At 45.6% G+C, this 12,511-nt stretch overlaps 1 protein-coding gene across 4 annotated transcripts in view; it reads left to right on the top strand.

The window, feature by feature from the left end:
* The first annotated feature begins 966 nt into the window (after positions 1–966).
* LOC120812335 (PHD finger protein 21A-like) overlaps positions 967–12,511 on the top strand; it is a 32,960-nt gene continuing 21,415 nt past the window's right edge. For 2 of the 4 annotated variants that reach the window (XM_040168220.2, XM_040168225.2), the window contains exons 1-10: positions 1,567–2,147; positions 4,597–4,635; positions 5,443–5,494; positions 5,619–5,708; positions 9,052–9,084; positions 9,185–9,250; positions 9,577–9,729; positions 10,133–10,336; positions 11,386–11,721; positions 12,268–12,384. In XM_040168220.2, the coding sequence (XP_040024154.2) occupies positions 2,008–2,147; positions 4,597–4,635; positions 5,443–5,494; positions 5,619–5,708; positions 9,052–9,084; positions 9,185–9,250; positions 9,577–9,729; positions 10,133–10,336; positions 11,386–11,721; positions 12,268–12,384 (1,230 nt within the window). In that variant the 5' untranslated portion in view covers positions 1,567–2,007. Of the gene's footprint in view, positions 1,399–1,566; positions 2,148–4,596; positions 4,636–5,442; positions 5,495–5,618; positions 5,709–9,051; positions 9,085–9,184; positions 9,251–9,576; positions 9,730–10,132; positions 10,337–11,385; positions 11,722–12,267; positions 12,385–12,511 lie in introns of those variants that run through there. The other 2 variants (XM_040168222.2, XM_040168224.2) reach the window with 2 other exon arrangements.

Here is a 12,511-nt window from a genome sequence, read left to right as displayed (position 1 = left end):
GCGGATGTTTGATTTACGCGCGCGGATCAACCTGATTTGCGCTCTCGAATTTTGACAATGATTTGCCGCCATACACCGACCTGACATGACATTTAGCTGACGTGTGCTTTTTCCCGGGGAGCAATTAGGGGTTTGGTGTCTTGCTCCGGGATACTTCGACATGGGGCAGCCGGGGCTCAAACCACCAACCTTGCGGTTCCCAGTGAACCCTCCCTACCCTTGCGCCACGACAACTCCCCATACAAAAATAAATGAATAAAAAAGTTATCCTCTCCCGAACCACCAAAACCATAATGCTATCCTCTGAAAGTAATTACTGAACAGGTGACATAAATTTCCCTCAGCCATATAAAGTACTACAACAAGTATCTATTTCTATCTATTTAGTGCAGTACTTTAATTATTCTTGATAATTTGGGGGTTATGATATAAATGTTTATTATATGTTATAAATCCTCGCCCCCCCACCCCCACCCCCCCCTTATCCTCCTCCTTTCAACTCCCCCCTTCGTCCTCCTCTCCTCCTTCTCTTGTAGCTCAGACTGAGGATGGATGACCCGGATCGAAGAAGAACCAGAACCAGACGCCAACAGACTGTTCCGCGTCACTTCCAAGCTAAACAAGCTTTAGTGTGTTTGTGTGTGTGCGTGTGTTTGTGTGCACGCGCCGAATTTCTCTCCTTAGAGTTTCGCTGAGTTTACATCCGGGTTTTTTCCCTAGGCAATGGGAGTCGCAGCACCGCCGTTCCTTAGGCAAAGTGAAATAAATTCGCGGCACCGACACAAAAAGTAGTCCGCCTTTCTAACACATTTTCTTCGGGTCTTGCGCCGCCGATCGGTTCGATTTGACGAACTTCAACGGTGCGCGCGAACGCGCACAGGTCGATTGCTTCGTCGCGGTGCCACGCGTGCCTGCCGCGCGCGCGAGTAGTTTCTCGCTAGCCCCTTCCTCCAGCTCCGCGGCGCAGGGATACGCGCGGTGCTTCGGCTGAGCTGAATGAGATTGAAGAAGAGTTCTTGTTTTGTAGCTTCAGTTTCTCTGTTTTTACACTAATTTTTAACCAAAACTAAATATAAAATACGGCAACAACATAAAGCAGCGCGGGAAAGTGTTGAGCCGGACTCCTCCTCCATGCTGTTGTTCCATCGTGGATCGGCTCCTTACACATTTATATATATATATATATTATATTAATCTAGAGGAGGACTGCTGCTGAGTAAGTGTACATTGGGCTTTTTTAATTTCATAACTTTCATTTTCCGTGTTGCCAAACTTCACCTGTGTGCCGCCGCCGGTCCCCATCGGTGCGTTGGCTGCTGTGTGCTAGCGGGCAGGTGTGCGAGCCAAGCCGGCCGGTGCGTTCACCAGGGTCCCCCGTGTTTCTATGTGTTTTAGCTGGTGAGTGTTTTTTATTCTAGGAGTTGGTATTTGTGGAGGACAAGGGGGCCGAGGGATAACTTGGACCCACCGACTCTCGGTGTCGGGATTTCTGAGAAATGGCGTCCCGTCCGCGAGACCCTTCCTGCGTTATTTACCCCCTCGTATGGCCCGTCTTTGTGTGGGGTTTTCTCTGTCAAATTGCCGCCGAACGACTCGATTATTGCTCCTTTCGGTGCAAGTTATCAGCGTGGCTAGCTAGCGTTAGCTCCGCGGCGGCTAGCAGGAGGCGCTAGCCTTAGCAGCTAACGCTACATCCACTTGTTCTCCGTAACATCTCGCAGCGGAGCAATGTCGGAGGGGTCCGTCTGTTCGGACTCTTCTTTTATCAACATGGGGGACGCGAGGGACGCCGATGGACGGTGTGGTTCACCGGAGAGGCTCAGCGGGTGTTTGATCCGCTGCATATGGACATCCAGGCGGCCATAGTGGCTTAATAGCAAGGTTATAAAACATTTATTCCTCCGCCGAAACAAAAACAACACTTTGTCAGTCTTCTACCGCAGCAAAGGCTCTCATCTTAACCCTCCATTTTAAGCTTCATTTCGGGGCCCTTTGCAACGGCATGTGATGCTGATGGAAGTTTATCCGGACAACTTGGTGTCCCACCCGGGGAACAATTACTCCAAATTAACAGAGGTCCCGGTACCACCTGTACACACCCTACAAAGTACTTTTACAACATGCCTGCGTAACGGCAGCCTTTTCAGGTACATGCCTTGAATATTTTCATGCACAGTGCTGAAATGTACTCTTATTTACTCAAGTACTGTTTTTTTTTTCTCCTACTCCTCTACATTCAAGATATTCATATTGTACTTGTACTGCTGTATCACATTATTTCTTAGACTACTGTTTTTTAACACAAGTTTAATGTACTTGTACATGCAATTGATGCCGGTGGAAGTTTATTAACGGATGAACACAAACTACAGGGACTTAACAACTTTTTAGGCAAGAGTCTGGTGTGAAGAGAGTTTAGTTGTAAAGGTCACAACCTCTCGCAGGCTCACTCAGTCCTTCTAAGGTAGTTGTACTCAATATCTCCATGATATTTTCTACCGATGCGGCTACTTTATGACATTTTATAGAGGAGTACTTTCGCTCGTTAGGGTTGGTACTTGTTGGTAATGAGTTTTTCCATTTTTTATGGTAGTACTACTTGTATTCCATATTATCTCAGAGAAACTGTACTGTATGTTTTACTGCTACTTATCTGACATCTTCAATAATATTAAGATAGTACTAATATTAATACTTTTTACCTCTTACTATCAATTCTATAACTGCACAAACATAATCCCACTTACGTACTTTTACTACCACAGATACTATAACTACACAAAGATGATACTACTTTTACAACTACAAATACTATAATTACAAAGAGAAGCCTACTTATGTACTTTTACTACTACTGATTACATAAAGGTGATACTACTTACGTACTTGTACTACTACAGATATTATAATTACACAAAGGTGATACTATTTATGTACTCTAAGTGCAGATATTTCTACTACAAGGAGATTACATTAGGGGTCTCCAACTCCAGCCCACGGGCCACATCCGGCCTGCTGCCGGGGGTTACCGACTTTGGCCGGTCAGACCGTCAACGACGTCCCCACTGAACCCACATGGCTCCTGTAGCTGTGAATGGATGAATGTTAGTCACTGATGGCCAGGTGACACTGTGTGGTAGCTGCTGTCATCAGGCTGTGAATGGGTGAATTCACATTCAAGTAGTATTCAGAGTTACTTTCCACACTTCAATTAATATTTTACTTTAGTTTGTGTGTGTGGAAAATTACATTACATTACATGTCATTTAGCTGACGCTTTTATCCAAAGCAACTTACAATAAGTGCATTCAACCATAGGATACAAACTCAGAAGAACAAGAAACAAGAAAGTGCAATTTCCTCAAATAAGCCAATTTACAATTTGCCAGATGAGTGGCTATAAGTACAATTCAAGTGCTACAATTTGTTAGTCTTTTAGTCAAGGTAGAGTCTGAAGAGGTGTGTCTTTAGTTTGCGGCGGAAGATGTGAAGGCTCTCTGCGGTCCTGGTGTTTTCAGAGAGCTCGTTCCACCATTTTGGAGCAAGGGCAGCAAAGAGTGTTGACCTAGTCGAGTGTTTTGCTCTCAGTGAAGGAGGGACGAGCAGTTTTGCAGATGCAGAGCGGAGAGTGCGGGTCGGGATGTCGGGTTTGACCATGTCCTGGATGTAAGCTGGACCCGATCGATTCACAGCATGGTACGTGAGCACCAATGTTTTGAACTGGATGCGGGCAGCCACCGGTAGCCAGTGAAGAGAGCAGAGGAGTGGAGTAGAGTGGGAGAATTTCGGAAGGTTGAAGACCAGTCGAGCTGCTGCATTCTGGATGAGCCGCAGAGGTCGAACAGCGGTAGCAGGGAGACCTGCAGGAGGGAGTTGCAGTAGTCCAGGCGTGAGATGACAAGAGCCTGAATCAGTACCTGCGCTGCCTTCTGAGTGAGAAGGGGACGTATTCTCCTGATGTTGTAGAGCGTGTATCTACAGGATCGCGTTGTCACAGTGATGTTGGGAGTCAGGGAGAGTTGGCTGTCGAGTGTGACCCCGAGGTTCCTACCGGTTAAAGTGGGCGTTAGCATGGAGTTGCCAAAGTTGACTGTCAGATCCTGGGTCGGAGAGTCTTTTCCTGGAAAGAGAAGTAGTTCAGTCTTGTCGGGGGTTGATTTTCAGATGGTGGGCGGACATCCACTGAGAGATGTCAGTCAGACAGGCAGAGATCTGCGCCTGGGTGTCCGAGGGAGGGAAGGAGAGGATTAGTTGGGTCTCATCGGCATGGCTGTGGTGAGAGAAGCCATGCGAGCGAATGACAGCGCCGAGAGAGTTGATGTAGAGCGAGAAGAGAAGGGGACCCAGGACGGAACCCTGAGGAACTCCAGTAGAGGACACGGTTCCGCCACAGATCCTCAAATAAATATTCCTATTTTATAATCAAACAAATGAATATCCATGAAATATAATCACAAATAGATATTTGAAGATTGATCATTCTGAAATATAATCTCACATCACAACAAGTTATTGATACAGAAACCGATGTATCCGAGTTACATATTTCTTATTGATCACAGGCTGTTAACGCGGTGCGTTTTTCATGTTTAACAGGGCAGCACGGGAGGTGGAGTCCAGTTCCACAGCCAGGCGGTGAGTCTTATTAAGATACTAACAATATTAAAGTTATAAGAAACTGAAAAATAATTATCACGCATCCCTATTTTTAATGTTTTATTTATTCTATTTGATTATATAAACTTTACGTTCAAACATTTTTACTTCAAAGTTATATTTGACATGAAATGCGTAAATAATCAGAGGTAAATATTGTTTTTGAAACACAAAGTACCTCAACCTGGCTTTGTGTTGATAAAATGTAATATTAAAATGATCTCACTAAGAATGATGGATATTTCATGGTTTTTACGTCAACACGGGGAGTTGTTTAGTACGAATGTAGGAACATAATTTCCAACATGTTAAGTTTGATGAAAGAGTTCATTATATGTGTTACACACACACTGCAACAGGCTCCGTTCAGGTGTGTTTTATTCTGCAATAATAACAGACAGTCAGCAACAATCAGAATCAGAACGACTGTGTGTACTTCCCGACGCGGAGTCACTTGCTCTGCGCAAATGTTACAGCGCCCGTCAGGCCTACTAAACCCGCTACCGCCACCTGTTGGCGGAAACGAGTGCTGCACCACTGCCACTGCAGGGGGAAGGAGGCAGGCTCAAAAAGTTACACGAAGGATTTCTTTACACAATAATCAAAACAAACACAATGACAGGGGATTGGCACTAAACAATACAATTCAAAGAAACAATGGAGGTCCTTAAAAATGTCCGGGGTGCCACATATGCACTAATAAGGAGAATTACCATCATAGCATGAAGGTTTTGTTTCATAATAACCAAGCGTTCTGTTTTTTTAAGTGTAACTGTTTGTTTCCAGCGGCACTTTAATGCTTCAGGTGGATGGTTTTCCTTCTGGAGACGTTGTTAAGGTAGAAGTACTCTTATTAATAAACAGTTATTTATACTGTAACATGTTGCCCTTATTACGGTAGTAATAATATGAGGCCCTGACGCTGTGTGTGTGTATGTATGTATGTGTGTGTGTGAGAGCAGGCTGATCGATCGGCTGGCAGACTGACTGGATCTATGATGGAGCTCCAGATGTTACAGGAGGCTCTGAAGGTGGAAATCCAGATCCATCAGGTGAGTCCAGGCCCCCGTCTATCGTACGTGGTCCAACTAAGTCAAATCAAAGGTCCCATTAGCTAGTTACATTACATTTAACTGACGCTTTTATCCAAAGCGACTTAAAATAGGTGCATTCAACCATAGGGATATTATTTGTTAGTCTTTTAGTCAAGGTAGAGTCTGAAGAGGTGTGTCTTTAGTTTGTGGCGGAAGATGTGAAGGCTCTCTGCGGTCCTGGTGTCTTCAGGGAGCTCGTTCCACCATTTCGGAGCAAGGACAGCAAAGAGTCGTGATCTAGTCAAGTGTTTTGCTCTCAGTGAGGGAGGGACAAGCAGTTTTGCAGATGCAGAGCGGAGAGTGCGGGTCGGGATGTCGGGTTTGACCATGTCCTGGATGTAAGCTGGACCCGATCCATTCACAGCATGGTACGTGAGCACCAATGTTTTGAACTGGTTGAGCCACCGGTAGCCAGTGGAGAGCGGAGGAGTGGAGTAGTGTGGGAGAATTTCGGAAGGTTAAAGACCAGTTGAGCTGCTGCATTCTGGATGAGCTGCAAAGGTCGAATGGCGGCGGCAGGGAGACCTGCCAGGAGGGAGTTGCAGTAGTCCAGGCGTGAGATGACAAGAGCCTGAATCAGTACCTGGGCAGCCTTCTGAGTGAGAAGAGGACGTATTCTCCTGATGTTGTAGAGCGTGTATCTACAGGATCGTATTGTCACAGTGATGTTGGGAGTCAGGGAGAGTTGGCTGTCGAGTGTGACGCCGAGGTTCCTAGCGGTTAAAGTGGGCGTTAGCACGGAGTTGCCAAAGTTGACCGCCAGGTCCTGGGTCGGAGAGTCTTTTCCTGGAAAGAGAAGTAGTTCAGTCTTGTCGGGGTTGATTTTCAGATGGTGGGCGGACATCCACTGAGAGATGTCAGTCAGACAGGCAGAGATCCGTGCCGCCAGCTGGGTGTCCGAGGGAGGGAAGGAGAGAATTAGTTGGGTGTCATCGGCATAGCTGTGGTAAGAGAAGCCATGCGAGCGAATGACAGCGCCAAGAGAGTTGGCATAGAGCGAGAAGAGAAGGGGACCCAGGACAGAACCCTGAGGAACTCCCGTAGTAAGAGGACATGGTTCCTACAAAGATCCTCGCCAGGTTACCCGGTAGGTGCGGCCGTCGAGATAGGACAAGAGAAGGGAGAGAGCAGAGCCTGAGACACCAAGTCTGGTGGTTGACTGTGTCTAATGCAGCAGAGAGGTCCAGAAGGATGAGGACAGAGGAGAGAGAGGCGAGCCGCGGTGTGGAGTTGCTCTGAGACAGCAAGGAGAGCAGTCTCTGTGGAATGGAATTGAAGCCTGACTGGTGGGGGTCAAGGAGGTTGTTATGGTGGAGATAGGAGGAGAGTTGGTTAAAGATCGCACGTTCAAGAGTTTTGGACAAAAAGGGAAGAAGAGAGACTGGTCTGTAGTTGTGTTCTTCAGAAGGGTTGAGGGTAGGTTTCTTCAGTGGGTTAACTCTTGCCTCCTAGTATTCCTAGAGAACTGGGAAAACTGCCAGACGATAGAGCATTTTTGATGAGACAGGTGTAGAAAGGAAGAAGGTCAGGTGCGATAGATTGTAGAAAAGATAGATAGAAAAGAGTTTATTGGGGTAAGAAAATGAAGATTCAATTCTGGATTGTGAGCTTTTCGCAGCAGAGATAGAAGCAGAAAAAGTGGAGAGAAGAGATTGAAATTCAAGCAGGTCATCAGGTCGTTTATATTTACGCCATCTCCTTTCCGATGCTCGCATGGTGGCTCTCATGGCACCGGTTGAGACAGCCACGGAGCTGGCTGATTTGCCAGCCCGTTGTGTCGTAAGAGGGCAGGATGTAGTCAAGGTGATTGCCGGCTTTGTGAGTAGGAGGAGAGGGACTAAGTGACAGCGCGAAAGAAGAAAGTAGGTGTAAGAGGTTCAAATTAACCCAATGATTGAAGTCAGGCTATCTCGGTTCCTCAAAGGTTGATCAAACAGTCTTGTTAGTTTGAACCAGACTTCAGTCATCAGGATGATCGCACGTGTGCGTCCTACTTCCAAAGGGAGACGAGTAAATCACCAAAACCATGATTCTCTTAACGGCAAATCAAGTCAAAAGACGAGTAGATGATGATGATGATGATGATGAATATGTTCAGTACCCATAATATGTGTATTTGTCGTATGAATTGAACGTATTGTGCATCTTTTACGTAGTTCATTCTTTCCACATGACACCCATCACAGTACATGGATCCTTCTCTGTCTTAAACGTTTCTTCAACCCATCGCAGGGTTGTTTGGGCGGATCAGTATGTTTGTATTACATTACATTTACATTACAAGTCATTTAGCTAATGCTTTTTATCAAAAGCGACTTACATTGGATTTTATATGCATGGCTTTTTTAACATTTTTGCCTTGGGGAGCAATTAGGGGTTAGGTGTCTTGCTCCGGGACACTTCGACATGGGACATGGAGCAGCCGGGGTTCAAACTCCCAAGCCTAATTACTCATAATCATACATTTCAATTGAAGCAGTGAGACATGAAACATCCAGAAGTTTATCAAGCAAAAAATAAACTTTACAAAGAGCACGACATGCAGCGTCTTTCATGATTTTATGTGGGACATTCTGTGAGACAGTGAATGCTCGGCTGCGGCGTGTGGTGTTCAGCATGTATGGCTCAAGTATATAAAAATAAATAAATGATTCCTGTCTTCGGCATCGATGGCACTTGTACAGGAAGTGATGTCGGAGAACTCTCTCTCTATAAGGCGTTAATCTATATATACACTGTATATTTGTGTATGTATATAATAACAATATATGTCCATATACAAATGTTTATATGCAAAGTTGTAACCCTGGAAAGAGTGAAAAAATGAAGAGGAAATAATGACAATGACCAAAAGATGTAGAAATATCAAATTACTTAAACGGGTAAAAACAGCTGAATAATGGATGAATTTAATTAGCTTGCGTATGGTGAGTATTCACTTCTTTTTAGTCCCTCATTTGAACGTCTTCCTGGATGCGACCTCTCGAAATGAGATCATTCTAGTATAATCTAGTTATTCGATTTCGTCAAATCATCTTCAGTAACAAATTGAAAATAAAAGTTTGAAAAAACATCCTTATGTTTGTGTATAGATTTAATATTCCAGGATTATCACACGTAAGCCTCATTGTTATTTGAACTGTGTCTTTAATGAGACAAGTGTTGACCACAGAGGACCTGAAATCATGGAGATCACAATATGACAACATGATCGTATTCCTCTCACACCATCAGTAGGCCTGAACTGCTGTTGACCAGCAGGTGGTCCTGTGGTTTCTGACTCTCTCCTCTTTTTCTGCAGAAACTGGTTGCCCAGATGAAGTTGGACCCTCAGGTAAACTGGGGCTCGCGTGTTTGCTTTTGTCTGTGATGTACCGATGTTCAGTAGCTGCTTGTGAACGCACCACATGATGCCGTTGGTTTCCTGTTTTCAGAATGCAGATCTGAAGAAGCAACTCCACGAACTTCAAGCCAAGATCACGGCCCTCAGTGAGAAGCAGGTACGTCAAATGTATTCATTTGGAACCAGACCTTCTAACAGTACAACTAGAACCAGAGTGGTACAACTAGACCTGCTAAGGGTGGAACCAGACCTACTACTGAACGAGACCCTCTAGAGTTAGTACTAGACCATCTTGTGGTGGACCAACCCTTCTGTGTATAGAACAGGAAAGTCCTCATTCTCCATTACAACGCCTTAATAAAGATTTATTATTTGTTTGATAGTTGTGACCTCATCAACTCTCCTAGTGGAGGGTTTACTCTCTTAACCTGCTGTTTCCTCTCTCCCCGTCTACACTCCTGTTTCCTCTCTCCTCTCCTGCAGAAGAAGGTGGTGGAGCAGCTGAGGAAGGAGTTGTTGGTGAAAAAGGTGCCGGATGCGAAGCTGCAGCTGCACGTCCAAACTCCTCCAGCAGGGGGTGACATTAAGCCGGGCAACCTGCTGCAGAGCCAGCAGATACCTGGAGGACTGCAGCAGGTAGGACGCACACACACACATTATACACAATCTCTCACACACACACACACACACAATATACACATGCATACATTTATAAAGAAACTAAGAAAACATATTTAATCGTGCAATCAGATTAGTTTGCTGAAATTAAGGTGAAAGTTAACACTTAGTTAACAATTAAGAGATAATTACCTTTCTGTCTAGCTAGATTTACAAAAACTGACAATTTAGTATCCAGTAAAAGTGGAAATGTCATACACACTAATTATTGAAAATCAAATGACGGCAAACTATCATGCAGAGTTTAAGCTCCAACCTTCCTTCTGTAACATGGCATGCTGGGTAATGTAGGAAATAGCTGGCATTAGCCGAGGCTAAGAGTCACTCCGATGTAGATCCATAACTGTCCCTCTGTCCACAGACCCTGACGTTCACGCCGGTCCTGAAAGCCGCTGCCGAACCGCCCGGCTCAGTCCCGCTGCATCGCCCGCCTGCTGTCGCCATGGTAACCACGGCTATTCCCAAACCTGACCTGCAGAACACTCCCATCAACCTGCAGGTGGTCAGCAAGTTGACCAATCAGAGCTCAGAGCCGGTGCGACTGGTGTCAAAGAACACCATGGTGGTAAGACGCTCCCCTTCCTGTCACATGTCTGTTCATGTCTCTTAGAAAAGGACCAGTAGAGGTCGAAGAAAGGAGTTGTTTGATCACAACGTCCTGAGTAGCTTCAGTCTCAAGTCCCATTAGAAAGAAAATCCTCCATAACAACAGCAGAAGTCTCGGTGTAGCAACCACCCACGTGTTGATGTAAACAAATGTGCAGGTGTAACAGCACCACAGATCCACATCTGCTGTGGTTTTGTCTCAGGTGTAGGCCACCACCAACACCACCACTCAGCCAATCAAAGTTTCTCAGTTTGTCCCTCCTCCTAGACTGATGCCTCGACCCACCTTTCAGCCACAAGTGCGTCCCCAAACTCCCCGCCTCTGACCCTAACCCCCTCAGACCGGTGTGTGTGGTCTCCCCTGAGATGACCCGCTCCCCCTCCAGCGGGGGGGAGCAAAGCAGACACTCATGCCTTGCTCGATGACACTAAAACATTGTTTGCTCTTTGCTGCCTCTACTCATCTCTTGTCCTCTCGTTGTGCTTCTTTATTCAATTAACAACTGTGTGTGTGTGTGTGTCCTGCAGCTTCTTGATATTTTGTGTAACCCTTCACCCTTTTAAATGGATGGGTGATGTTTAGCTGTGTTGAGTGATGCCACTGAGAGCACCTGGAGTATTCTAATACTCTTATATTCAAATCAAAATGACTTGGATGTAAATGCCAAAGTCACCACAATAAAGCTTAGGAAGCTTTATTTCACCATTTGAGACTCGGTTCCAAGATTAATATTTAATAACTAGAGATGGATGTCATCGTTTCAATAACTTGCCTTGAAAAACATTAGTGTATTAGTCGTAGTATTAGTATCAGAAGCCATGGTGGTAGTCGTAGTATTAGTAGTAAAATCCATTGTGATAGTCGTAGTAGTAGTAGTAGAATCCCTGGTCGTTGGTGGTAGTAGTAGAATACGTGGTGGTACTGATACAGTAGAGCTCCACATTGACGTTACCTAGTTCTTCCCTCTCTCTGGTGCTGCTCTCTGATTGGCTGGCTATTGTCCACAGGTCAGGCCGAAGCCAGCCACAAACGTGCACATTGCCCTGGCCCCTCCCCCCCCCATGATGGCAGCCCCCCAACTGCTCCAGAGGCCTGTCATGCTGGCCACTAAGCTGTCGTCCTCGCTGCCCTCGGCGGCCCCCATCCACCAGGTCCGCATCGTCAACGGGCAGCCATGTGGCCAGGTTGGCGCCGCTGCGCTCACGGGCATCGTCATCACAACGCCGGTGACCGCTGGTCCCACCCGCCACGCCAGCCCCGCCCAGGCGCTGGGCCTTACGCCCTTCCTCACCCCGACTCCCGCCAAGCCTATCCAGATAAGCAGTCTGATTGCCGAGCCCAAGGTAGGAGACCCCCCCCCACCCTCCCTCTGGAGTTTACCTGTCCCACAAACCCTGAATACATTGCGTGTGACCAAACAGTCACTGATACATTACATTACATGTAATTAAGATGACGCTTTTACCCAAAGCAAAACCCAAAGGAAACCTCATCAAAGCCATTTTATTCTATCTGTGTCATTTAGAAGCTCTCCACTAACAAAATGTCCCTGAACTTCAGAAAGTGGACACAGAGCAGAGGATGGAAATCTGTAAATAGTTTACCAGTTACTGTGGGACTTGTCGACACTTAAAACATGTGAGATATTTAGATTTTTTGGTTTTACAATTTATATAAAATAAATGATCAAAGAAAGTCAACACAATTATTTTTTTATTTTTTTGCACTGAAGCCATGATTGAGTTCTAATTCTAGTCATCATGGTTCTATAGAGGAGCAAGACTTTTATTTTGAAAATCAAAAAGCCCATAAACTGTGAGTTCAGAGGGTTAAAGGTGATGTTCTTCTTACTGATCACATGACTGAATCTCACCCTGTCCTCTCAACAGACTGTTAAAGCAGCTGTAGGAGGAGCAGAGCAGAAGGTTGTCATCAGCATCTCCTCCTCTTCCTCTCCCCCGCTGTCGCCTCCTCCTCCCAGAACCAAGAAGGAGGAGAACCCAGAGGTCTGTACCGATGGCTGGAGCACAGCTGCTAGTCGCCGTGGCAACTTGGTGACAAATATTCACTGATAGACAATAGAGGATCAGTTTTTAGGTACTTTAGAAACAGGAAGTGTTGAAGATGGAAATT

The sequence above is a fragment of the Gasterosteus aculeatus genome, chromosome Y, assembly GCF_964276395.1.
Source record: "Gasterosteus aculeatus chromosome Y, fGasAcu3.hap1.1, whole genome shotgun sequence".
Lineage (NCBI taxonomy): Eukaryota > Metazoa > Chordata > Actinopteri > Perciformes > Gasterosteidae > Gasterosteus > Gasterosteus aculeatus.
The sequence above is the reverse complement of the archived record's forward strand: the minus strand, read 5'-3'. Positions and strand labels throughout refer to the sequence as shown.